General features: G+C 42.1%; 1 protein-coding gene across 4 annotated transcripts; it reads right to left on the bottom strand.

Annotated features, from left to right (window-relative positions):
* Positions 1-155: 155 nt before the first annotated feature.
* On the bottom strand, positions 156-27988 carry wnk2 (WNK lysine deficient protein kinase 2). Of its 4 annotated transcripts, none has more exons than XM_020651846.3 (28): positions 26323-27987; positions 21954-22126; positions 21231-21451; positions 19776-19933; positions 18938-19026; positions 18480-18699; positions 16886-17153; positions 15979-16286; positions 14244-14366; positions 12079-12195; positions 11531-11953; positions 10771-11355; positions 9997-10046; positions 9710-9872; positions 9505-9621; positions 9250-9420; positions 9042-9084; positions 8770-8931; positions 7697-8568; positions 6838-6895; positions 6649-6713; positions 5961-6550; positions 5620-5852; positions 5296-5526; positions 5038-5136; positions 4186-4227; positions 3763-4085; positions 156-2603 (listed from the first exon to the last, which is right to left on the bottom strand). In XM_020651846.3, exons 1-28 carry the CDS (start codon positions 26995-26997, stop codon positions 2301-2303), a joined length of 6882 nt encoding a protein of 2293 aa, XP_020507502.2. In that variant the 5' UTR covers positions 26998-27987; the 3' UTR covers positions 156-2300. The 4 variants fall into 4 exon arrangements, with proteins under 4 accessions (XP_020507502.2, XP_020507504.2, XP_020507503.2 ...); XM_020651848.3 differs by having other exon boundaries at positions 5062-5136; XM_020651847.3 differs by having other exon boundaries at positions 7697-8565.

The raw sequence follows: 27988 nt of genomic DNA, 5'->3' as shown, positions 1-27988 counted from the left end.
TCACTGCCAATGAGAGCTTTGCCATTAACATTGACGGTCCAGTGAACTCATTGCATGGACTTTGACATCAAATTTAAGTCTTTATGCAAAAAAAGACAGCATTCGAAGGAAAGTTACATGTTCAGTGAAATAAATAAATGAATAAAATGCTGTGGTGTCAAGCAAAAAATTAATTTATTATTTCTTACTTCAAGTATGTACAGCTTTTGTGAGAGTAGGCCTACACCATTCTGATAGGGTCGGGAAATGGCTGAGAACAGGCGATACAGCAGGCAAAAGCAATCAACTACCAGGCTTTCGTTGCAAGCACTAAAGAGATCAAAGACAAGAGCTGTGAAAAGCACAATAAAAATAGCTGAATAGAAGATGAATATCAGGGAAATAAATGTAAATGTCATCATGGAAAGACTTCTGCCTTTAAAACGATGGAGTGGAATCAAAAGATTGTCGCATTTGTGCAAACATGGAAGTGTTTAAAGAGGGGGAATCTATTGATTATACACTCAAAATTGTTTCTCTTACTCAAGCAGAGTTATTTAGCTGGTCTTACCTTTTTGCTTTTGTTAATTGTCTTCTGTGGCTCTGGAAGGAGCTTTCAAAATAGAAAAAAATGTCCTTACTGAATAATGCATCTAGCTTCCAAGCTTCTCTGCTCAGGATATATTGGCCTCTGCTGAATCATTTTTTTTAATCTGTCTCTTGTGAAATTGCCGGATTAACCCTTAAACATATGAGTTAGGAAACTAATCCCTCTACTATAGCTTTCTCAGTTTAAAGACTCGACTAAATAGATTTTTGCCATTGCTTGGTTTTGAAAATACATACAACACTGATGCATTAATCAAACTATTCTTTAGAGGGAGTTATACAAGTTTTAAAGAGAAGTACGTATCGAGTGTGTTAATTCTGAGGCCATACTGCTGACATAACTTAAAACAGTGGTAGCACAATATTTCTTGGACATATTTGGATTAAGTCAGCCATTTTACATACAATAAGCAGTAAGTGATAGATGACGCTGTGTAGCCAGTATCTAACAAACAAAATTTAGAAAATCTACGCGTTGTACAAATAACAGTTGTGGCTTCTCAACAATTCACATTCTTCACGTGTCCTCTTACATCCCCATATCATTTATCAAACAACAACCAACCTCACAGTAATCTCTTAAAAACCACAAAGGCAACAATATGTAAAGCTACAGATTGCATTAGAAGAGGTATGGTATGATTATGATTTTGACTCCTATGTTGAGTACTTAAGCCCTCCTTGTTGTTTGGTTCCATTGCCAGTTTCTCTAAACAGTTTCCTCCTCTAACACACCACATCAACCTGAGCACATTCAGAATATCAGTGTATTCATGCAGGCGGTGGTGTAGGTGTTCTTTACAATCTGTGATATCTCGTGAACTTCAACACCACCAGATTATAGTTTGATAATGTTTTGTTGCTAAATCAAATACGTTTCAGTCCACATTCATTATTCAAATCAAATTATTTACCATTGAAGGTGAATGCATATACAGAATATCTAGTTTCTGCTTTGAATGTAGATGCTTTTCTTCATAAAATTGAAACTGATATTCAAGGCACTCTCACAGGTGTTCTTTCACCTGCAGATAAAGTTCAAGTTCATTTAAATCTCTTAAGGAATATTTCAAGCGCTTGTGCTGGAAGCATTCATTGATGAAGAATGAAACCTTTCCCCTGACAGAGAGCAGAATACAGCAGCTGGTCCTAGTGACCAGGATGTCAAGTCCTCACAGTGACGGCATGATGGTGGCTAATAAGGTGTTGCACTAAGACACATATCTGCAGCACCAACTTATAGATTATCTAATGTTATCTGTACAAACACAGGCGCTCCTATATACAGACTGACAGGAGTTATTATATACAGATGGCAGCTTATATATGTGGGGTGATATGAGCAACACAAACATTAACTACTTTTATAAACACAGCATAAATAACAATACAATATGTACATTCAATGTGTAAGGTACATACATAAGCAATGACAAAAATCTGCACTTTTAAACCAAATTGGCTAAGTATGCATCATTTAATGTACTACCACCTTTACACTGCACTCAAGGATTTTGTACTGTAACATGGACATGAGGTATGTTGCTGCAAATGAAACAAAAATTACACATTACTCATGACTGGAGACAAATATGTACATATGGTTGAATTCATGCTGGTTAAATATACACAGCATATGCACATACGATTGACTAGACCTATAATGAGATTTCTTTTTGGTAAAAGAATTGGAAGACACAATGCTACTCAAATTAGAGAGTCCTGGCTTTGGGGTCAGGTGGCTGATATGATGGAGCTGGAGTGGTGCTTGGGGTGTCCTGGGCTGAGGGCAAAGCAGGAAAGGCAAAAACTCCTGAAGGAAGTGGGGAGAGAAACCCAGGCCACTGGCCAACGGACACATGTGAGGACAGTGCCCTGAAAGGAGGGGCCAATGGCAGCTGATCACATGGATGGGGCCCTGAAGAGGGGCAGGTCTTCATTGTTGACCCTGGACTGTCCAGCCATGACAGGGGAAGACTGCAGGCCTCTCGATCAGCGACTGTCCATGATGTGGCCTAAGAGGTTTACAGTAGATGTTTGAGTAAACAACAATGCATAAAAACATAAAAATATAGCTGGAAGCATTTCAAGCGGCCCATTATAAACTTTGAAATGTAAGTCTTTTTTTTATTTAATTCAATGGAACAGCTATAACTGTAAAAGAAAGGGTCCCTGAAAGTTAAAATTATCTTTAAAATAATAGCGTTGGTTGCATGATGTGATTTATTTTAGCTAGTTCAAGTGCAGTTATTTAGGTTTCTAGTGACAGGGGCATCACTTAGAAACAAAAGAGTAAGGGCTGAGAAAGCTGGTGATGACAAACGTGGGAATCCTCCTTGGAGCAGGCCTACTTATTTAAATTGAACCTGAACGTTCTCATAGTGCGTAGAAGCTATTTTTATTTCTATACATGGTTAATTTTTACTGTGTTTGTTATTTAATTTTGTGTGAGCCCTCCACAGGTGGTGAGAGCACTAGTGTATAAGTTGCTGTGCATAGCACACCTGGGCGGAAGGAGGATGAAAGCGCATATTGTCATTGCAACATCAGAAGAGTAATGTTAATGATAGGCATTTGCATTAAAAGGTTTAAGAACATTCCAGTCATATTTTCAAATGTAGCTATAGTTCTTGTTGCAGTATACCACAAGCAACTTTAACCTCCAACTCTCACTGGGATAGTCTGTGGGTGTGATGAACTGTACTTGTACTTTCCCTGTGGGAAAGTCACAAGGACAGTTACAGGATGGACCTAATCTTTTTTGTTTTTGCCACTTCATAAAATCCTAGTTGCCTCTGACAGTTTAACTCCACAGCTAATGTTAAGACTTAACCTTCATCAGAGGAAAAAGGCAGCCATGTGAATATGGTTATTACAATGTAGAACTACTGTTTGACCAACAGCACACTAAAACTTTTCTGTTTTTGAAAAGCTTTTGGGTATCTACTTTGTATATGTGTATGAGGTTCTTTACAGTCATTTGAGGGAAGGTTCTGTTTTGGTATCAACTTCCCCCCCTTAAGGCCTTAGCTAACCATTTAGCAAGTAAGCAAGCCACACACTGCACCTCTTTAATGAACTAAGTGCTAACAAAAACTGCTAAGAGTTAAACCATCTTTTAAATGACCACAGGGTGGAACCCAAATTGATTCATGATAGGCATTAAAAACTCACATATCTAGCACTAGCCAGTTGCTCTTGTGTTCGAGGCACAACATGATCCCAAAGCTGCTGCCCGCTGATGCTCAGAGAGTCAGTGCCTGGCCTGTGGGTGACAATCAGGACCTCCTGGGCCCAGTCCTCCATCAGCCGCTGCAAGTCCTCAGGCAGGTTGTTCTCATTTGCACACATGGGATAACCAGTGTATGTGGCTGTTTTGTTGTTGCTGTTATTGGCCTGAGCCTGAGCCAGTCCCATCACTGGCTGATGAGAAGGAGGAGTGGCACCCATAGGCGGTTGCTGTGATTGATTAGAAGCCCCCGAGCTGGCTCCAGACCCTGAGAGGATACAAAGACACACGCTACACAACTGATACGACTGGTATTAACTTAAATGATTGATTTAATTAATTTTCCTGAGTGGTGTAGATTTACATACTGCCACGCTCTTTGCCAAGACACAGTCGCTTCAGCGTTGTCCCTGCAAGACAAAACATTTTTTTTTTAAACGAAAAGTCATTCCCATTAGCTGGTTATAATGTTTAATAACAGGATGCAATGCAAAGCAAAGCTGCTGAAGACTGCCACAACATAAAGGACCAAACTAAAAGCTAAGGTGCACAATGCAATCACTCCCCTGAAACAAGGCAGAACATTTATTAGCAAACACATGCAGATGATCCAGGTGAGGACCAAAGTTCAGAGTCAGACAAAAGAAGGCAGAGAAGAGAGAGGGAGAGATAGAGAGAGAGAGTGTTAGAAAGAAAGAAGTTAAGAAAAGGATCAGAGATTAGAATAGAAATCAGATTGAGCTGCATGTGACATGCAAAAGGCAACTGCTTAGAAATGCTTAGTGGATAAGTCACAAAAATATGTATGTATGTAAACCTGCCATGTGAGATGATGTCCATTCATGTTTATATTATGAACCTTGATTATCCAAACCTCAAACCACTGAAACGAGGCAAACTTTCCAATGAAAACAAATGTTTTACTAACTGAAAATTGAGTAGGGCACAATTTGGTGTGTGAAAGAAGATGTATTTAAAATTATATCAAAAATACTTCCTTATGATATTTCACTCTTCATTGGTTTGAATAAGCAACATATTTCTGTGCAAAAATACGAGATTAAGGCAAAAAGTGATGACGGCGCGGCAAAGCAAAAGACACATGGTGAAGAGAAGTTTTGCAAAGACAGAGAAATAGATATCAATGAGATTAAAGTAGAGAAATAGAAAACATGGAAAACAAAAATGTGAAGCTATGCTGGAAGAGAGAAGATACAAACAGATAGACAAAGACACAGGCCCACTGAGAAATCTAGCTCGGGGCTTGCTACTCGATTTATTGGTCACTCTCTCAGATGTTTGAGGGTAATTAGACCAGCCTGTAGAGAAGTATAACCAAAGAGGGAAGGAGAAACTGTGATTAAGAAGGATAAAACAAGTGAAAATATCCAGTGTTTTTATGACTTTTCTGAATTTTGATGTTCATTGCGTAAGTAAAAGGTTGTTAAGAGGATCTGTTGTGTGCTGCTGGTGGTCACCTTGTCCAAGGGGCGCTTGTGTGCCGGTGCTATCTCCATGCAGTCCGGCGTAAATATTATCAGAAGACAAAGAGCCCTTAAGGGAACAGGGCTGCTGAGTCTGAACAGGCTCTGAGGTAGAGCTGGGAAGGTGGCTGGTGCATGAGCCCGTCCTGCCGTGAGTTGGGAGAGAAGCTTTTGCTGGAGAGCCGTTTAAACTCACAGTGGGCTCAGCCGTTCCTGTAGCAGCACCTGAATACACAGAGAAGCATCAAAATGGTATACTCATTGTTCTTGTTATTTACATTGAATTTGTCATTGAGGAGCTAATGAAAAGTTGCTTACTGGATTTGCTGGAGTCACTAGATCTAGTTGTGACATTTCTAAACTGTTGAACCAGGGGGCTAAGAAGTTTGCCAGGCTTCAGTCTGTGCTTGCCGGACCTTTTTCTGCGGCTGGTTTGTGGTGCAACATGCGAGAGTCCCAGGCCAGACGGAGGGGCTTTACCAAGACGGTGATACAGCAGCTCAACTTCCCCTCGCTGATTGGCCTGCAGCTCAGAAATTTCCCTCAGGTGTCTGAGAGAAAGGACGCAGGGATAAACTTGTCATTTTCAAGCTAAATGACAAACATTTTAATGAACAGAGGCTAAATAAGGCAAAAAGTAAAGCACTGGCTCTACTAACTTCTCCCTGAGTCTCTGCAGTTCCCTCTTCATGTCTGAATCCTCCATCTCTGAGTCATTATCGCTGCTGGCATAGGCTGAGCCATGCACTCCTCCATGCCTACTCGGTGAGTCAGAGCTCTGCAAGCTGCTGCTGCGCCCTGAGCGGCGGAGGAAGGCCACCGCCCTCTTCATAAGGTCGCTTCCTCTGCGCTCAGAGCGAGTATGCTGAGACGGGGTAGCGGGAGCCATTTTTGCAGGGCTGCTCTCAGCCCCTGAGTCCGAGGAGAGGAAACGAGCATGGACCGTGACATCCACAGGGACAGAGGGGGAAGTCAGGGCGCGAGGCAGAGAGCCCCGCTTGGCCATAGAAGGAGGCGTGTCCAGATAGAAATCAGGAGGTGCAGAGTAGCGGCTGCATCGTGTCCTTTGGGTAATGTCATCTTCTGTGCTGACCACAGAGAAACGGCCAATAGTGGTGGAGGCAGCCATGGCCCCGGACTGAACAAGGTCCTCAGGGTATCCTGAAGGATGTGCTGGTGATGCAGCGCTGCTCCAGCTCCTTTGTTTTACATCTCGCCTGTTGGCCACTTCAGGAGGAACGGAAATTAGCTGCAAAATATAAATCAGGTGGAAACAGAGTATCAGGTAGTGATCTGTGACAGCAAATGCCGATAAAGTCAAATGTGAGAAAGATTTCCCTTTTTTACCTTAAACCTTCCTCTTGTTCCAGAGCAGGAAGCAGAGTGAGGAACGTGTCTTCTTGACAGGGACGCTGCAACAATATTAGCAACCATGAACAGGTTGGCACTCACATAATCAGCAAACAGTTTCACTAAGTTAAGTTAGAAGTTAATGATGGCAGTCTTGTCATATTGATTAGTGTATGCTGTACATACCACACACGGCTGAGTCACTCAGTGTGCTCAAACTATCCATTCTCTCTGGAATTTGAGGCTATTAGAGGTGACAGGGTGAGAGATAACCAGAACAGAGTCATAGAAAAACTTCACTAGAATCAATTAACCATTGTCCTATTATATAACTTATATTTATAGACTGAATGTTGATGACAATGTCTAAATAAATGTGATCAAAAATATTCTACCTGTAATTTCAGTACAATTCGGCTGTACTTTTTTTCTTAAAATACCGTATTCAACCTAAATTTCAAAGCTTATAAAATAAAAATAATACACATTTATATTAACACTATATCTATCAATATGGAAAACTAAATATTTAAAACCAGCAATTGATACTTCAGAAGCACTAAACATAGAATTGCCTGATTTGCAACTTATATGAAAAAAGTGTCATTAAAATACTGCACATCTAGACAATTAGACAACCAAATGTGAAGTACCTGTATTCTAATGCTGCGGAAGGTTGCTTTCTAGCAAGTTTACTTTTTCAATAAAACTCTTAAAGATTCACAGCTTTAAGAGGTGACATTATTTTTGTCATGTGCAGAATTTGAACTAAATGAAAAGTTTATTTCTTTCAGAGTTTTTGGAGTAGTTCTCTCCATTGTTTGCTTAATTATTAAGGGTTTGTAAATAATGAAATGCAAACCCCACCTGTTGAGGAAGATTGTGTTATATCACTCGAAAGCTAAGGAACAGATGTCAACAGACCTTGGTGCGTGATTATTTTGTCAGCTGCTGTTTTCATTTTCAACTGTATGTGAAGAGACTGCAGCTTTAGTTCATTCAGAATATGTACATAGTTTAATAAGTAACTGATTAATGTTCTAACCAGTTGCTCTCCTGCTCTGTAGCGTCCCTCCCCCATGGGCCCTGGGGTGCTGTTTCCTGACCCCCCTGTGGCGCTTTCTGGACCAGGAGGAGACTGGATGTACTCGGTGCCGGAGCCCGGTGTCTCTGCAGTACTTCCTGATGGATACATGGGGGCGTACTCCTGGTAGAGCAGATTCCTTAGTTTCTCATCCAGTGTTTTTATGGTGCTATCCACAAAGCCACCACGGCCCAGGCGTCCCTCTCCGTCTGACTCTGCAGGCCCAGCACCATGCTGGGAAGGTGCTGGACTCTGGGGCAGTGAGGGAGCTTTGGTCCCACCAACAGTGGAAAAAGGCTGGTGGAGAACCACAGGCTGCTGCGAGCGCTCGCTCCGCGTTGCAGAGGTGTAGGAGACTGACAGCGGCTCTTTGGCTGAGCCGGATTCCTGGAGGGGCAGAGGAGTGAGTGGAGACCCCACCTGTAAAGCGCTCACATCCAGGGACAAGGGCATCACTAGGGGGCAGCATGGCATCTCGCCTGCCATAGATACAGGACATGTCATGTTGGGTAGCTGCTGGGCTGCATGGATCGGAGACACGGAGCCCAAAGGGGATCCATGCGACTCTTCAATCGGAAAAGATGTATGTCGGGACGATGGAGGCAAAGTTTGAGCTCTGGCTGGCTGCGCCTGATGAATGCTGGGCTGCATCGCGCTGCCTGTAGGCTCCACTGAGGACACTGACTGAAGAGTGGGGGGAGCAGACACAGGGGGAGACAAAGTAGCTAGGAGTAGAGGGTCTGTGTTCGACATTATAGGAGGGCTGCAGAATCCATACACATCGTATGTGAAGCCTCCACTTCCTCCAGACATTGTTGAGGATGACCCCTCTTCTGGTGGAAAAAAAATATAACGAAAAGAAAAAATATAAAAGATTCATAAGTAGACCAACTTTTCTATTGACATTTCTTTTTAGATAAAAACTGCACACAAGGGTTGTGGGATATAATTCTCTTAGTTGCCACAAGGTGGTGCTCTTGTTCTGTGAAATGATCAGATTTTGGCTGAATTTTTCCTGAAGAAACAACAGTCACCTCTGGATGCAGATGGCCTGGCAGTGCCACTATCAGCAGGCTGGGTAGTGGTAGAACTCCCAGGAGACTGTGTGGTTGTACCATCAGACGGGGTGTCCTGGCTGGATGTGGGCGTTTCTTCTACGGGGCAGATTATGAACCATCTCTTTCCTGTGTGGAGAACTGCAAACCAAGAGTTTGGATTTACATTCTGTTAGAATATTGCAAAAAAACTGCAAAGATGTCAATGACAGAAATTGAAATAAAATCATAGAAAGAGATATTAGATTTACCATTCTGCTGATAGACGGGCTGATGTGCTCCTTGCTGCTGACTCTGTGGAGCGATGGATAAATGTTGGCAAAATGAATATGCTACTGGCTACTTTGCATGTATTTATTTAGAGTCATTTCCATTGGTATGTCTCAGATCATGTTTTAACTCTGTATAAGCATCATAAGATGGTCTGCAGAGTGTATATCTATATCTATCCTGTCTTACCTCTCCTACCAGCCCTTCAGAAATAATGCCTTGCTGAGGACTGCAACTCAAAGTGGAAGCTCTTTCACCCTCCACGTCTTCATTCAGCATGTCCTCAGCTTTATCAACAATGTCCTTTAGCTGGTCGATGAAGATCTCCTTCTCTAACAGCAGGATGAAGCCATTCTCTACCTGCAGGACAATGTTTTAATGATGTTAACTAATGTTATACATATAACCAACAGACAACAAAAACTGCAAAAAGGTTGAACTAACCATGTATGTAGCTATTTCCTCTGGAGCATCTCCATCCAGATCAAATTTAAATGTCACCATTTTGTGGTTGTGAGTCTCCAGCTGGCATTCCACCATTTTATCTCCAGTGTTGCAAACCTGTGAGGACATAGGTGACCCTTTACAATCAGACATGTTGAGATTTTTTTAAACATGTGCGAATGTGAGAGATAACACCCTGACTCACGTTGAGCATGCTCAGTTTGGGTTTGCTGGTCTTCTCTTGTCGGGAACGCGTGCGGGCAGACTTGCGGTGGTGTTTCCTGGGTTTCCCGTCCCCCTTCCCTCCACTTGCCAAGCTGTCATAGCCATCGCTGGTTTCCTTACCAGACGCTACATCAGAGTTGAGACTATAAAAGGAAGAGATGAAAAGACTTAACCCCCCACAAGGACGGTGTCACAATGTCAAAACACAAAGGATAAAGGAAAGGGAACCTTTAAAGATCTTAAAGTTAGTGAAACTGTAGCACAAACCTGTCATAGGCATAACTGGGTAAAGATAATGGTTTGTCCTGAAGTACATCCTGATGACAAAAAAAGAACAAATGCACACATTTGGAATCTTTGAATACAGTTATTGTGGGCTATAAGGATGAGATTTGTATATAAAACATATGTGAATGTGATGTAAAGACCAAATATTTGTCCATAAAGTCCAACCTAAACTTGATTTTTGAAAACATAATTTGACAGATTACTGGTATGGCTGGTGATATAGTGACTTTTTTGAGCTGGGATGAAACAAACCTTTTTTTATGTGTTGTCCACCTATTTTGCACCAAGATAATATTACATATACAATGTCAACCTGTTCACAATGTCTGCTCTGCTGTGACACTTTGGAACACTGCTGCAGACAGTGCAGACGGTATTGTTAACAATACAAAGCTTAGCAAAATATATCAACATCATTTCTAAAATACCTAAAGCATTATATATGCCCTGTCAAAAAAGTTTTTTTTATCAGAATCAGATTCAGAAATACTTTATTAATCCCCAGGGGGATTATAATGATAGAATTATAGAATATATTATATTAGCACATAACAGGAAATATATGTATCTTGGATATGCCCACATTGTCTTAATAATAATTAATAATATTGTCATATAGATCAGGCAAACTCTAGATTTTTGAGTAACTTTAGATGCCACTGATTTGGGTCAAAAAGAAGATTTTCTGAAAATGCATATTGTTTAAAATCAGTTTTATAATTGAAAATTGACAAACTTTGACTTAAACAGTACCTCTAAGCAGGGCTCTAGATGAAAGGGGCTGGATGTAGATGTGGACTCCAGGTTTTGCTGAGCTGCGGCCAGGCTTGCACATTCAGACACCGAGCCTGCTGTCTGAGTGCCATCAGGCTGCAGAACTGGAGCCTGGTTTGAAGCTGCGAATGGAGCTGGAGATTTAGCAGCAGCTGCAGACTGAACAGAGGCTGCTGGCACTGGGACTGGGGCTGAGGCTGAGGCCAAGCCAGATATGTCCGAGCTAGTAGAGGGGCCTTTTGGTGGTTCATAAGAGTGGCCTGGTGCAGACACAGGTGCTTGAACTGTTGTGAGGGTTGAGGCTGTAGTCTCATGGATGGCTGTGGCTTGAGGAGACACTGGGACTGAGGGTTGGTATTGTGCTGTGACCAGAGCTGGAATATCTGCTGGGGCTTGAGCTCCAGGTTTTTCTTGAGCTGAAGCTGAGATAGAGTCAGGGGCTGGAGCTTTTCCTGTCGATGCTACAGGTAAGTCCTGGCCAGTTGCAGACGATTCTGTGTCCACTCCACTTTCCCAGAGAGGAGCCTGAACAGCAGGCAACCCATGCTGGACCATAGTCTGAATCTAGAAAAAAAAAAAGCCAAATATAGGGAGTTTTCAATGGGTAAAACAAATATTGAGCATCTCTAATCCCTTTATGCATGCCTGCCATGCATTATATTAATAGTAAGACATATTGCCTCCTTAAAACTACAGATTTCCCATGACCACAACAGTGAGAACTGAGCTGCATATTCACCTGGACAGGCTGCTCAGCCAGTTCCTGCTCAGAGTAGGGGGTGGGGTATGGGGTGGGTTGTACCTGGGAGAGAGGTAAGGGATGCATGGTGTGGTAGCTACCAAGGTTAGCCTGAGATACGGGAGAGCCGTCCTGCTGCTTGGGGACTACAGGGGACATGGTCATGGTGAATAGTGGCATATGGAGTGCCACACCAGGCACGTGCTGAGGTGTGGACAGGGGGGTCTGAGGGGAGCCGAGGGAAGGTACAGAGGGGAAGACAGTGTGAGGGCTCAGAGGGAGGGAGGGATGCTGGGGTGAAGGTGAGAAGCGGGAGCTGGACAGATGAGGGCCACTACTGCTGTAGGCACATTGCAGAGGAGCTGGGGGGTAAGAGGAGGCGTTGATGCCTCCTGTTTGAACAACAGGATATGGGGAGGGGAACTGGGGAAAAAAGGGAAAATTATATAAAATAAACAACCAGTGGAGAGAAAAGGCACTCACACAAGCCCTGTTACCATTGTAATAGCTAATTATTACATGGTTTTTCCAACACTACCAAAACACACCTGTGTGCTGAACTGCAGGGGCAGGAGTGGAGGAGGTGCACCAGAGATTGACTGTGGAAAATGGGTTGCTATGTCAGGAGGACTCAGGTGAGATGTGCTCTGGTCAGCAGGTAAAAGCTACGAAGGGAAATCAAACAAACATTTTTTTCATTTTGACTGGAAAATATGAATCTTACCATGATAATACAAACGTTTTTGGAATTAAACTGATGAGATGTCTTAGTCTAGGAGCCTGGCTAATAAAGTGAGCTGCAGGGCAGGTAATGTGATTCAATGATCCTGTGTGGTTTGAAGTGCAAGTACTGAATTCTGTAGTAGAGATGATGACAATGCATGCAACAGGACAGCAGCTGGATGGAGATGGCAATAGTAGGAGGATAGATGAACGGGAAGGCAACTCAAAATCTATGAAAATCTATTTGTATACACACAAACACATTGTTTTCAGATAAATATTGCTTCTAACCTGTACATGAATCATCCCCGTATGTTTGCAATTTCAGTGAATTATAGAAAACTTGAAAATTGACACTGAATTCCAACAATCAAATTGGTAATTTTGAAAGCCAAACAAGCATTAAACTCTGTTATTACAGGTTTTAATTGGAATAAGAAGGAGCCAAAAATTGGGATTTCCCAGGCCAGCAGATGAGGATGGGAATACCTCAGTTATATTTTAGGTCATGTCATGTTCATGCTCTCTCCTTTTAGACTCAACCCTGAAGCACATTCTGAAAAAAATGATTTGGGTACATTGGGTATATGGAACAAAAATCATGCTATCCCACATCTCGTACTGCCTTTGTGTTCCCACCAATGCCTCTTTCTTTACACTTCCCATTCACAATCCCATTGTAACACAATCTCTGAAAATACAGCCTACTATTAGAAACTACGGATGGCAAAATGGATGTTTGTTGTGTCCGAGCCACCTCTTCTTTTGAAACAGAATGGCATATGTAACATAAAAATAATTTTTAGTTATTATAAAGCTTATGTGTCATAATTTCCTAACTTGCCTGATGAAACACCCATGGAGTCTCTATTTTCCCATGAGCCTTTTGAAGAGGGGGAACATATCATTCGTCTGTAATTTTTTCTCTAACTTTCATGACCTCTGATTGGATATCCTTAGATCTACTTGGGAGGGGTACTTAGGGATGGCTTTGACGGAGGAAGAATGGAGAAAATCCCCGGAGGGGGGTCCAAACTGCCTCAATTGGTGCCAGACATGACCTCATTCAATTTAAGGTGCTGCATAGCCTTCATTATTCAGAAGTCACTCAACCTGTGACAAGTCTCACCTGCCGCTTGAGCACACTCACTCTGGCATTGCCCTAATCTGCCGACCTATTGGAACTCAGACTTCCAAAATACTATCAATTTTCTTCAAAATGACAGTCTACCACGATCCCTTATTGCTATTTTATGCATAGTTGGAGAAAAAAAAAAAAAACCTTTCAGGCACCTGACTAAGAATAACAAAATTTGTAGCCTTCTTAGCGCAGAGACATAGCCTTGTCCAGTTGAAAACTCTTAATACACCGAGCTAGATGCATTGGCTGATATGTGACGCAACACCTCAAGCTTGAAAAACTAGGACTTAAAATGCATGGCTCATGATACATTTTAGAAAACATGGAAACCCTTTAAAGACTATATTAAAGTTAAGCCTAAAGCTCCACCATGCTGAATGTAACTAAACAAAAGATAAGTCACATCTATAACCATTCATGTATTGCTGCAATTGTAACCCATCACCTAAAGTGAGATTTTGATTCCTTATTTTATACAACTGCCTTTGCGTCAAAGTTTGTTTGCTCTTTAGTACCGGTAAATGTTTTATGGATGTCCTATTTTGTTTAAAAGGAATAATCAGTCAAAATACATGTTAAAAAACGTATAATCACATGTATACAGCTGTCCAGCCTTAGTGGAATAACCTCTCAGCACATAATGCAGCTCTCCCACATTCCAGACATGCAAAGTCATTGGAAACAAAACAAAACGTGTTTAGTTTGGATCAACCAACAATCCAAACAGGCTTATGCTAACATGGCAGGCAACTCTGAGAGAGCAGCAAGAGGTGGAGCTGAAACTACTTCTGCTATTTGAGTCTCATACAGCTGTGGTCAGGGCCTGTCACAGCTGGATGCCACTAGTACCTGCTCCTGGCTGGTTTGGGCAGTAAGCTGTGTCTGGAGCGCAGGTGCTTCAGCTTGGAAGCTCTGTGCTGTTTGTCTACTCTGGTGCAGAGCTGGGGCTGGTGTAGCCGGAACAGAAACTGTCTGTCAGAAACACATTGGAAAGATAATATGACATTATCATGTGTTATTTTTGTTTTGCGACAAATCAAGCTGAAGGTTAAGATGTTCAGTGTGTCAGGAAAGGGCGTTAAAGCAAGATCGCAGAATTGTTTGCAAACTACGATAAGGCAAGCTGGAAAGAGGGAAGTTGGAAATGAATCTTTGGTGGACAACAGCGCCAAAACTGTGCGGGCAAGTTAGTCTGTTAAGTTACTGCTTATCTCATATTAAAGCTCCTGTGAGAAGTTTTTAGTTAATTATGGAACACACTGAAATCAATACTGATATCTCTTAATAATCTAAAAACACAAACAAACCATGAGATACAAGATTGAGTATTTCTATAAAATTATTTGTAATGTCTGAAACCGCTGTCAGGGAAGGTGTCAAACAAAGTGAACAACTCCACAATGCAGCAACAGACTTAATTTGACAAATTTCTACAACTAAGATTCCCAGCAAGTGATACATTTGACTGTTGAAATAAAGCCGGGGGAATTTCTGTTAAAAACTAGACTCACATGTAAAGGATCAGCAAAGAAATATGAGGTACTACTTTGTCCAAAGATGTCACCAAAAACAACACAAAAGTTCCTCACAGAAGCTTTAAACAGAAACACAGCTTAAACCTTTATCTTGGTTGAGGAAGGAGCTGGGACTTGATGGGGTGCAGCTTTGCTGTAGCAGGACATAGCCTACATGAAGCCTCCTTCTCAAACATACCAGTGGGTCTCGTCTGCTCTCATTGTCGTGTTGCAATAACAGCCGCTGCCTGTCCAGATTTGGTCTGGAGAAGAGGGGAATATCCAGGCTCTGTGTCTTGTCTACGTGCTGAAATACTGAAGAGGTTTTACACCCAACCCCCTTGAGGCTGTGCATTGGATGATTAGCAGAAAGAGCAGGGGAACTGATCCTGCGATTGACGATGTGATGGAGACAGTGGTTGAGAAGAGTGAGATCTTCACTTTCATAAAATCTCCCTGGTGGCAATAGGTGTGGGTGAGGTGATGTGCTTGAGCCATTCTTAAAGTCTGAAGTAAACTGTGCAGATGTGGAGGTGGAACATAAATATGTTTTTCCCAAAGATACACATTCCTTTTCCCTGTCCCTCAGGAGGACAGACACGCAAGCCTTGCAGCAGTGGTGTGGCTCCGAGGGAGGTTGTAAATTCAAAGGAAGCAGAGGTGAATTGAAATTACTTGCTGAGTCATGATGAGTGTGCTGATTTGGGGGCCGGAGAGGAGATAATGATAATGGAGTCTGGGCAGAGTTAGAGGACAGGTAGTCTGTAGCATGCACTGATTTCTCTTTGTTTTTTAGTGAAGCCGTATTCTGTGATGGACACAAAGAGGGCCTTGGGTGCATTGGCTTTGAAAGGGAGTGTTTCCTACAACGTAACATCTCCACCAGGGAGCAGCTTCCACGCCTGAAACACACTCTGCACTCAGAAGTGAGCAGGCTGTCATGGTAAACAAAGGGTTCACTGTTGTTACGCTGGTCATGTTTTATTCCAAAGAAGAAAATAAAAGTGTAATTTTAGAAAGCAACTCAGAAAAGCTGGAGGATTTAAGAAAGGAGAAACGGTTTCACTCACTGTTTGAGACTGAAAAGGCCCTTGGTGCAGCTGGGATGCAGGTTGTTGATATGCCCCAGGATGCAGCTGACCTGTGGTTTGCTGGTGGGCTCCCTGGTGTAATTGAGCGGATACGTGTGTGTAGTTTTCCTGTGAGGCCTGTACTGTGGGTTGCTGGTAGGGCCCCTGGTGCAGCTGTGGGTCAGCCTGCGCAGGAGGACTGTAGATTATCTGAGCTGTGGAAATGGGCTCTGGAAGGGACTGGTAGGGTCCGTTTTGCTGATTGCTCAGATCATCTAATTGCATGGCAGAGCTCACTCCACTGTCAGCTGAAACAAGAGAGTGAATCAAACATTATTATTCACTATGATGCCCTCTGTGGGAAGGACAGACAGAGGAAGAAAAGGGGGAGAAATGAAGAGGCATCCAATTAAAATTCAAAAGCAGGGTGATGTCTAGTTTTGACTCAGCAGACACTGCAGCCGCCTTTTTCTCTAATTCATTCATAAATACTAGTTTTACAGATTAAAGTCATTGCTTGGCTAGATTAATTATCAACTAAGTAGATTTTATTACAACCTATGCCAATCTGTTGCCAGTTAACCTAACTGATTGTGAGAAGTTCCTCAGGTGTTTTCTTTAAGCACTTCACAACTTTTCCTGTTTTGTTACCACTGTTCCAACTTTTTGAAAAGATGTTGAGAAAAGATTAAAAGAGGGAATATTTGTTTTCTAAACACAAAAACAGTTTTCAGTTTCAACATTTAATATATTGTTGTTGTGATATTTTCAATTAAATTTGAGGTTTTCAATGTTTTGAATATCTTCACATTTTGTTTTATTTATATTCTACACAACGTCTCAACTTTTTAGGAAACAGGGGTTGTATGTGATTTATTAATGTATGCTTCTAATTGCAGCTTCTCACATGTGGTAGATGTTGTGGCTGGTACGGTGCAGATCAGGGTCTGCTGCTCTATCTCTTGGTCCTCATAATCCGTAGTAGAAAACGTGGCAGCCTCTGGTACACCTGAACCGGGAACCTGCAGTAGGTTCGGCTGCATCTTCTTCACAGCTGACTCGCCGTTTCCTGACAGGACAGTCCGCTCCCTCCTCCATTTGATAAGTGCCACGCGATCCCGGATGGACTTCCCTACTATCTTCACATCACAGTCCAGGAAAAAACCTGATTCAACCTACAGGACACAGATAAGTCCAGGTTTTAATTGACAACCTTGTTTAAAGGATCAAATAATTTGTGTTTTTAGCCTCCACTTAACTATTAAAGAAGTGCCTGTGCTTTGTCAAAGATCAACTGATCAGTTGCTCTAGTTTCAATCAATACAGTTAATGCTTCCAATATCATTACAGACATGACCACTGACTAACATCCTGTTACATTACACCTAATCGAAAGGCGGGTCAGAGGTCGAATCCACAGTAAAGGCAGCTGCATTGTTAAAGGACATTTTTACATAACCTCAGAAGTGGATTAATACTACATATGTAATAATCAAGCAGCAATCTTGGGCTGAAAATGTAGTCAATGCAGAATGCCAAAGACTGCAGTCCCTTGAGTTGCCACATGAGGATGGCTCTGAAAGTGAGTCATTTTTTCAGAAACCCCCATGTTGAAACAGCCTGACACAAAATAATTTTTTGGTCTCTAAGCCCTAGAAATCATTTCCCCATTTGTGATAACTATAAAGGTGGTCATTTTTTTTAATTTAATTCACAAGTCTTAATTATACAGATCCTTAAAATTATGCTAAATTATACCCAACTGGTACCATGTCCTGACATTAGCACACGCTCTAGACCTGGAAATAGTACCCTGAAAAATAAAGCCAAGATTAGTTTCTCCTTAGTTATACTGTATGTCTTGCCCCTTGATCAGTATGCGACGGAGAAGTCATTGAAAACTGTGGCAAAAGTTGAACTATTTTGAATTAAGTGGCTGTGAGCACAGCGTCAAAAAACACCTGATGATGATTGCGTTTAGGACTCTGAGCCCTGAAAGACTGAACTATATTGGTTTGTATAAGAAAATAGGTCCTGCTAGCATTTTTTAAGGTTTCATCTCAGCTTATTCTAGTCACCACACGTGACCTGTTTGATCTTTTTGTCGTTTACCTTCTGCTTCACATATGATTGCTCCTGGCCTCACAAAACCAACATGCAACAAAACAATGGATGACATCACACTTTCTATGGACAGTCTATGGTAATAATCCACAGGTACATGACCAGATATATCAAACATAACCTAATATATTTCTTTTGTCACAGCTGTGTCACCATCCTTTATTTCAAACTTTTCTTGCAGTCAATTTAAGAGGAGGACATTGCACAAAGCAGAAGTCCTGTTGCTATGGTTACCTATTCCTTATGCAGCGAAATGGGACAAGTTTTGAAGTGTCGATGGGTTTATCAGACGAGCAAATGATACCCGAGTATTTCCCAAGACTGAGTCGACAAATGAAGCCAGCTTGTGGAACACAACACTCAAATGATTTACTCACCATTTCTTGGGCGACAACCTCTGGGACCTCCCCGACCAAGTCAAAGGTAAACTCGATGGCACCAGTGTCCTTGTACTTCCCCTTCAGCTTTTTAGGATCTTCAACCCACAGCTTCAGAGCAATAGAGGATTTCTTCCCATCATCCTCTTCATTGAGCTCCACCCTCACGCCTGTATCCTCTGCAAAGAATGCATGATTTAGGAGGTCCTTGATGGAGTACCTGCAGAAAACACACACTAGTTACTGTACAAGCCCCACTAAATGTCACAGTGACATAAAATCCTAATCACGCACAACACACAGAAACATCAACCTTGACAGAGCCAAATACTGGTGTTAACGTCACAGTGCAGGAACAGAAACAAAACAACACTGTGTTCAGGTAAGCGTGAACCTCTGACAATAGACAAAATAAGTCACAAGCGTTCAGACACAGTCACAAGTCATGATCTACTTACCTTTCCTCCCATTTGTGACAGATACATTCCCCTATTATTTCCTTGATTTCTGGGTCACTGATTTTACTGTAGCTGGCAGGTTTCACACCCTGCAAAACAAAACAACAATAAGATGTCAGAACTCTCCAATTGACAAACTCAGAACATTCTCATGTGGTGCAAGACTGTAAAACAGAAGAAGTAAGAACTATCAATTTAGAATATGAGTTTTATATACTGCTGCACAGGGTTACTTTAGAATAACGGGAGCAACAAAGAATATGCACACAGAAATAAATGCTACTTGATTGTGATGACTGCAAGTAAAAAAGGCATATACAGTTAAAATATAGACAAACTCTACCTCTTAAATGTTTTAATAGGACCACTAGCATTTGTGGCTATTGTTAGCAAACTTACTATTGACATGTAACACATGATGAGTTAATTTCACTGAAGACTCTTGTCCACATGTGTTACTGTAATAATTGACATCATAGCTAGTCTTTAAAACAAGACCCTTTTATTTAGTTTTCCCTTTTAAAGTAATATACTGGTCATGTGTTGGTTGCTGGTCAGACTTAGTACAATATTTTAAAACTGTTTAATGTAGCTGTAGCCTACTGTGTGGTCATTAGAATTAACAATATAAATATTGGTTGGATTACAATTTCAATAAAATGTCAGATTAACCATCAAGATTATCTTTAGTTGCAACCTCTGGATGTCTCCAATCTCCCCATAATGCAAATAGAAATGTGCTATAGACAAGCCTGGGTCTTAAATATTTTTTTTCAAAGACAGACCTCACAGTGGCAATAGTAATGTGAGATTTAAACAGCTTCATACGTGGACTCACACTGGTCACTTTGCGGTAGATCTGAGCAGCGTTTTGACACTCTGAGTAGGGGTATTCAGAAGTGGCCATCTCCAGCATACACATCCCAAACGCATAAACATCCACAGCCTCATCATAGTGCTCCTCATACATCTCTGGGGCCATGAACTCCGGAGTTCCTGGAGAGTTCATTTAAGAGACAAATCAGCATCTCAGATTCAGTTTTCAGTGTTTCATCCTATTTCAGCAGGATCAATACCAGTGTCAAAGACTGAAATTCAACACAGCTGCTTAATCATGACGACAACACATTTCCATTCTCTCAAATGGAAGACAAGAATTTAAAAACATGTGTTAGACATTCTGTTGTTCTGAGCTTCTAACACATTACTGTAATATGATTCATCGCTTTCATGATTATTTCGATTTAGAGTACTTAAGAAAATCAAACCGCTGTGGCCTTAAAGCCAAAACCATAACCCAAAACCCCCCCCAAAAAAACATTTTGTGAAAATACAGGCTATTGACTCTCCTAAGGTAAACTGACATTATATGAAACAAAGTTTTCTGGAGTGCAGACCTCAAAGTATCTAGTGATAAAACATTTTTGCAATGTCTCAATTTGAAAAACATTGAAGCATGTAACAGTTCAAAAGTCATGTTAAAATACCTACAAATTGCCATCTAGACTTTAAAGGAGCTTTATCAATGGATCACAACATACTAAAGATATTTTTCAACAGTAGTTGGTGAGACCAAAAACAGAGGTAAAAGAAAAGTGAATATTTGAGTCAAGTTACCAGAAACATTATTGATTAAATTATTGAATACAGCTGGTGTTCTCTGTGTCTTCTGGAAGTGTAAATAGTAAAATGTTCACAGTATTAACCAAGCTTTTCTCAAGGACACCTTGGCAGTTACTCAGCAGTGAAATGGCATCTCTCCAGCAACCAGATCAATTTTCTACAATTCATTTAGCAGTTCGATCGGACACACAGGTGCTGACAGGCAGTGCACAGAGGCAAAGCACTTTTTTTTAAGTTAATATATAGCGTCATCAACAATGTCGACAGCTGTGCTGGAGATTTCTAATCATCATCAAGTGCGTAGATGTTCATGAAAGAGCTGGGTCTTTAGCTTTTTCTTGAAGGTGCAAAGGGACTCGGAAGATCAAATGCAGTTTGGTAAATCGTTCCACCACTGGGGGGCGACAAACGAGAACAGTCTTGCTCGAGACTAAGAGTCCTATTGTGAAGGTTGGATTAGACACCTTTAATTGGCGGAGCGTAGTGCGCAGGAGGGATTGTGGACCTGTATGATAGTTTCCATACATCATGCATTCCATTCTGGTCTGTAGCAGGACTTGAACTAGCGACCCACCTGTTCCCAACCCAAGTCTTCACGGACTAAGCTACTGTCGGCCGGTTAAAATCGATATTGTGGTATACATTTCAATAAATTATTTGAATGACTAACCTATAACACTTTTAGCAAAGGAGGCCCTCTTCAGAGTCGCCAGGCCCAGGTCTCCTATTTTAACAGAGCCTGTTGGACCAGTGATGAAGATGTTGTCACACTTGAGGTCTCTGTGGATGATGGGAGGAGCCCTCGTGTGGAGGAAGTGGAGGCCTTTGAGGATTTGTCTGCACCAGCTCCTAAGGACTTTGGGCTTCATCACCTTAAAACGCTTCAGGTAGCTGTGGGAGAAAAAAATAAACCATGACAAAGACGTTCCAGTTGTCACTAGGTAAAGAGATAATTATTAAACACACTGAATGGTTGCGAGCATTTAAGGTCTGCCCGCCTCCCCCAGTTTGTTTAGAAGTTTTCTCTTGAGCTGTTAGTCTGTTGAATTGTTGTAGCTTAATTAAGCTGCAAAACACACAGTCAATATATGAATCCCCAATGACTCTACTCACAAACTAATCTCTTCATACTGGCTTTCTCATTATGTTGAATTATTTATTGTTCTTAAGTAATTAAGTTTTTGAGAAAAAAAGAGCAAAATAAAACAATATTGTTCCTATTTTAAACTAACAGCATATTTGAGTTTCAGTCCCCATGCAGTATTACTTTACTATATTGGTGTCATTTAATTGGTATGAACCTTTTACACATGCAGGTTGTCTGAAACTGCCAAACAAGAGGAGCAATAAGAAATTAACAGAAAACCAAGTCATCTTATACTTTCTGACTCACGTTTTTAGCGTCCCTGAGGTCATTAACTCTGTTACCAGAACGATACACTTCTTCCCTTTCATTGGCGATTCCCAGAAGTCGTAGAATCGCACGATGTTGGGGTGCTGCAGTGCCTTTAACATCTCCGCCTCCTCTTTGAACCTCTGTCTCTCAGCTTTGGACAGTTTCCGTTCCTGGGGTAAATGGAGAAAGACAATTAGCTCTTCAAGTTGAGAAACAATGACTTTCAAGGTGGCCCACTGATTGTTTTATTTCTTTTCATTGATTATACAGGAAAACAAAGGTTACAGTTAAACAGGCCTGACTCAGTTCACAGCAGGTTCCTGTTCTGCAGCACATAAAAAACAAAGATCACATCAGACAAAAGAAACAACCAACCATCAGACTAAACAACAGATTAGGGGGGGTTTTATCAGAGCAGAAGCTGCAGCAGTGATTAGTCCAGATTTAAGCATTTTGATCGGTTTGTAGCAGGGAGGGGCTGAACCATATCACTTTCAGTGTTTCTCTTACCAGTGTTTCCCCTACCATTATATTGGGGGGGGGGCGGTGTTTGTGTCGTCGTGTTGCAGTGTCGGCATGTCGGCTTGTCCCCACCCCCCCAACGCTGTAAACCTAGGGAAAACACTGCTTACCTAAAGTGGTAACAAAGACATACAATTCATTCGTGTTTAACCTCTGTTAAGTAGCCTCGTGTTTAATCAGATGTGGAGTTCTGTTAAAACAGTCCCAGCTTGTGTTGTAAGTGGACACAAACATGGCATTTTTGGCAGGTAAACATGGGGTTTCTGAAGTACCTCTTTATGTCACAACTGAGTACAAAATAGACGGCCAGTCGAATCGGGACTACATCTTTCGGAAAAAACAAGTAATCTTATTTTATTTTGTTTTCGGATACAGACAGAGACTAAGCGGTCAGAACAGGAAGAAAAGATTAAACTGTATTTTTAATCTGGAAATGTGCTATGGGTGAAAATAAAGACCACACGTGTTTATAAAAGCAGGCTTAAGTTAAGTTATTATTATAGTTATAAAGGCCAAACATTTTTTTTGGTTATTGCCCATAAAGATCAGTTTAAATCTTACATGTTTGAGAGTATACAGGCTGAGGGAATTTGTGTATACTGGATCAATATTTTGGCCCCTGCCTTCCCTGAACTGTTGTATAAATAGTAAAAGCGCTGACAGCGAACATCCTCTACATTTTTGTTTCTCTCCAGTCAGCACGGCAGATACAAGCCGACTGCTTCAGACACGACAAATGCTACATGACCTCCAGATTTTCTCTGCTGCTGTCTGGATATACACATTTTTAACTACAATACATCTCTGGACAGGGATTACTGACTCATGCTAGAGAATCAGATTACATTCACAGCTCAAGGCGACCTATGCAGCCTGATGCATCTTAAATTACTGTGAAAGATAAACCTTTTTCTTAAACTGCATTCATAATGCTGATTCTAATGAAATATTTGAGATGCCATGTCTATTCTTAATTTACAGATTATTAATGATTCTTTGCAGTGAGAAGATAACAGGGTGTGGCACCTACAGCACATCTGCTTTCGTGAAAAATTATTTTGCACAAAAAAACTGAGAGAGAAAATACACAGGCAGATCTAATATTTTGTATCAAATGGAGTGTGTGAAGGGGTAAGGACAGACTATGCTGCATTTAATATAAACATAGGGCTTTTATTTTGCTGTGTAATCAGATACTACACATCTTACACAGTGTCCTGAAGTGAACTTATCGTCTCCCTTCTCTCTCTCTCTCTCTCTCTCTCTCTCTCTCTCTCTCTCTCTCTCTCTCTCTCTCTCTCTCTCTCTCTGTTGGTGCAGAGGGCTGCATCAGCAGGATTCACTCTTCAAAAAAACACAACACTGTGGTAAATCCTCAGCGCTTTAAATCCACATTTAGACTCATTACTAAGCAATCAAACAAGACAAATAATGATGTCAGACAGTGAGATGAGCTCTCATGGGGGGTAAAGGGTTTTACTGAATCATGTTGCATCATTTGCTTGTTTCTAGTAAACAACTCGCTCAGCAGATGTTTGAACATCATTTAGAAGATAAATAAGTAACAAGATGAGCAGTTTGGTTTGATCGACACAGGGCACAAGATCCTCTTCAAATCAGATTTATACGACTCTGCGAGGATCCATGTTTTCTGCTGTCTCATGCTTAGCCCTACCCCCAATCGCACACACACTCCCTCGGACACACACACTTGTACACAGCATACACACACTGTTTGAGTTACACTGGCTTTTTGTGAGCGAGGTCACACAGTCACAAAAGGCTCTGAAGGGCAAGGCCTCACCTCCAGAGACTGAACGCTTGAATCATCACCAGTTCTCCCTTAAGAAGCTGCTCAATCGCACACAACCTGCACACAGACGATCGCTGTAGAGAGATGATCTTACAATGAGCCTAGTTTTCCTGATGCAAATTCAAAAAAGATTTTGGCTAATAATGTAGAAGAGTTTAAAAATGCCAATGGAATACCAGACTTGAAAGCTAAATTCATGTTAAACTCATATAAGCAACACATGACAGCATACTGAGTCATTACATTTAAGTTACAAATGCAGCTAGCTGAGGCTGATTCTCAGGATGTAACATGGAGACAATTACCTCACGCACGATCGATAAGGGACTCACTTTGTTCATTCCTACGAGGATTGATTGAAGCTTTACATACAAATGAGCCTCATTACATGTATATTAGGGTGCAAACGTTACTCTTGGACTCACTGGATGTGTGTTGTTGCCATAAAGAGCGGTAAGATAAGCGTGTCAGAGTAATTACATTCTAAGTCTGAACCGTATCCAGTCAAGCTGTAAATTTTGATCTTTCCCTCTGGCCAGACTGGGTGAACCTCGATTCTGAGAAAGCAGAAAGACAAAAAAAAGCATCACTTTTGCTTGTGCTGAAGCTGAATTGCATCTAGAGGTCCATTCTGCAACGTGACAAAGTCACAAACCTGACTCTCATTAGGATGACTTGATGTAAATTAAAGGTTCATATAATGATGCTGAGGCGATGACTCAGGCTGCAACAGAAAGCTAATCAAAGTTTTGTCCAATTAAATGCTGAGGGAAAGTACTTTCAGAACAACATTGCTGAAATTCCTCGGGGGGGAAAAGAGTCTAAGAAAAACTTTAAGGACAGACACTTGCATGTCAGCATGATCTGTTATTAATCCAGGTGACTGTGCTGCTGTTTTATTTGAGAACACTTCAGAACAATGCACATGTTAGGCACATAATAAAGTGTTTTAACCCTCAGGCATCAGTTTAGTTTACTACTTTCTTAAGTCACTAAGGACAACCACTGTAACCAGGTCTGTCTCCATGTTCATTTGTACATCATATGGATAACATCTAAACTGATCATTTAGATCACCACATACAGTAGATTAGTTAGCCTTTATATTTAATTGTCACTGTTATGAAGCTATATGTTTAAATTAGCCTCATTATAACCTCCTGAGTCATACAGTGTTCATCTGCTGGCAGCATGGATAAGGCCTGAATTCTGTTTAGGGGAGCAGAATGACTTCCAATCAATTCTAGAAAGACAAAAAAGAAAAGGACAATGGACACACTGTATTAAAGTCACAGCTGAGAACTATTCGAGGGAAAGCTGGTTCAATGTGATCGTTGACAAAAAGTATAAAGCTAGACTCATAACTCTGGTGAGAAACAACACTGAACAATACTTCTGAACTCCAGCAGCTCTCAGATGACAAGTAATATTTCAAAGTTGGCTCGACAGGAGCATAACAAAAAGATGATAAGGGATGTCACCCTGTGTGGTGCATAGTACAACACTTATAATGTACTTCTATTTGATATAGTATAAAAACTGAAGAAAACCCTGTCTTCAATAAAAAAGGATGAAACAATAATGCCCATAACTTCTGACTGGTAAATGAATGTTACCAAAGACGAGTGGCTGACCTTTGAGAAGAGACCAGCAAAAGGCAAAAAAAAGAAAAAAAAAAACATTATAATAAAACAAACAGATTAATCCACCAATAATCTCTGCTGGATGTTGAGCCACCAGATGTGTGCCCCTCATATGGGCTAAGGTTTTGATGAATGGGAATAGGTAGTGCTCTGTGTGTCCAGGTGGTACAAACAAATTAGTCAATACACATCTCAGTATAAAGTGTATTTGGATTTCGTTTTATGGGAAACACATTCAATAAGACCCCTGTGTGTTGTTTTTAGCCTGCAAACAGTGCTGACCACTGTCTTTAAAGGTAGCCCCCTTTTTTAATACACAACTTCACATTTTGCTACAAAGACGGGCCAGTAGTTTCCTGAGTAATGTTACAGGCCTACGTGAACCCACCTGGAGTTCACACCATGCCACTTCGACCCAGGTGTCGGTGTCCAGACCTTTGTAGACCGTCTTGAAGGACCCCCTGCCCAGCTCAATGTCAAACTTGAGGAAGCGGCCCCCAGGTGAGGTGGACACCGCCTTCGTCCCCGGCTCTTCTTCGTTCTCATCACTTCCCGCTTTACCTGTGACGTCAGAGGGCACGACCTCTGCCTTTGGCACGCTTTCTCTCCTGCCCACTTTCTCCTCCTCAGCGCTCGCGCTCTCTGTGGCGCTGTCCTTTAAGCCCACCTGGCTCTCTGTGCTGGAGGTATCCTGGAGGCCAAGACGAGCTCCGTGCTGGGACCGGGTCCGACTCCGGTCCACGATGGTCCGTAGGTCAATGTTAAGTTCCGGGCTTCTGTTGACACACTCCGGCGGGTCGAGCGGCTGCTCCTCGGAGTCTGACACCCAGAGGCTCCGGCGGATGAACCTCTGGCGGACTAGCCCCTGGTAGTCAGTGGACGGGTAGGCGCTGGGGTCACTTGATCCTCGCAGGGATTCGTTCTGGATGTTGACATTGTGGTCCGTCCCGTTTTCATAAACAGCCCTGTGGGCATTGGCGTTAATGTCCGAGTCTAAATTGGGCGCTGAGGAAAACGTGGAACCCAGCGGCGGATCTTTCCTCGAATCTTCCGCCGAATCCATCCCGGTAACTTCTCAAACACTTACCGGCGCCATGGTGCAGGGAGGAGGATGAGCACGCGCCTCTCCGGTGGTGGGAGAGTTTGCTGCCTACCTGCAGCTCGCGCATGCAGTGACGCAGTTCTCCAGCTCAGGATGTATGGCCTTATAAGCCTTGTGTTTGTTTAGGATACATAGCATCCCCGCAAAACGTCCAGCTCGGAGGATGCGTGCATTGCTTCCTGCCACCTCCTCATGCGCCTGTGCACCTTGCTGCAATACAGCGCAGAGATACTCAATTTAAGCCTGATGTCATCCCCTGAGCTCAAGTTAGCACTTTCCTCCACACTGCATAAGGTCTCCTCTGTCAAAAATTTGGATTGTTCCGCGACTACACACTGACAGTGGACAGGCCGGGATGTTTAGGCTGTGCCACGCGCTAATCCCCCGAAAGACGCGTCACGGGACGAAGTGCGCAGCTGTCATCCCTGTAAACACGCACCGAGCCGGGATCCGGTTCATGCAAATAAATCGCAGGTGTTCCGGGTTGAAATCTGAAGTCCCATTAAGCGTTACCTCAGCTCCTCTTCATTCTTCCTTTGACCATTCTCGCGCACTTGTATTCCCCCCTCTGTCTGTCGTTTAGGTGCGGAGCACAGGATGGGTTGAAGCTTATCAGATTATGCCACTGCGGCACACTTCCCCTCAGGTTGAACCAGGAAGCTCTCAGCGCATCTCTTATCCAGCTGATGACACTATTGTCCTCCTGAAATTTTTATCTTTTTTTCTTATCTCCGGTTTGAGGAAAAGTAGCCTAGACAATTTCACGGCACAGCCCACGCCCCTAGCAACAACACGTATCCAATAAGTCTTCACGCTTTTAGGCGGCACCCTCATCCTCCCGTGACACAGGCTGCGTGGACCACACTGCTGTCCGCCCTCTCTGTGACGCTCATAGCCTCCAATGGGAAGGTGTCTGTTAAACCTATACCCGCCACAAGGGACGCTGCTTGGA

This window comes from Labrus bergylta, chromosome 5, assembly GCF_963930695.1.
Source record: "Labrus bergylta chromosome 5, fLabBer1.1, whole genome shotgun sequence".
In the NCBI taxonomy this organism is placed as follows: Eukaryota; Metazoa; Chordata; class Actinopteri; order Labriformes; family Labridae; genus Labrus; species Labrus bergylta.
This window is presented reverse-complemented; position numbering and strand designations above follow the sequence as displayed.

Bases quoted from the DNA above. Each gene is read 5' to 3' on its own strand.
- wnk2 (XM_020651846.3), bottom strand. From the start codon at position 26,997: ATGGATTCGGCGGAAGATTCGAGGAAAGATCCGCCGCTGGGTTCCACG. The intron at 4,228-5,037 runs GTTTGTATCTTC...TTTGTCTTGCAG, and splicing joins GCCTGTGTCTTTGTCTATCT to GGACAACGCTGAAGCGACTG. The intron at 4,086-4,185 runs GTATGTAAATCT...GTATCCTCTCAG, and splicing joins TCTTGGCAAAGAGCGTGGCA to GGTCTGGAGCCAGCTCGGGG.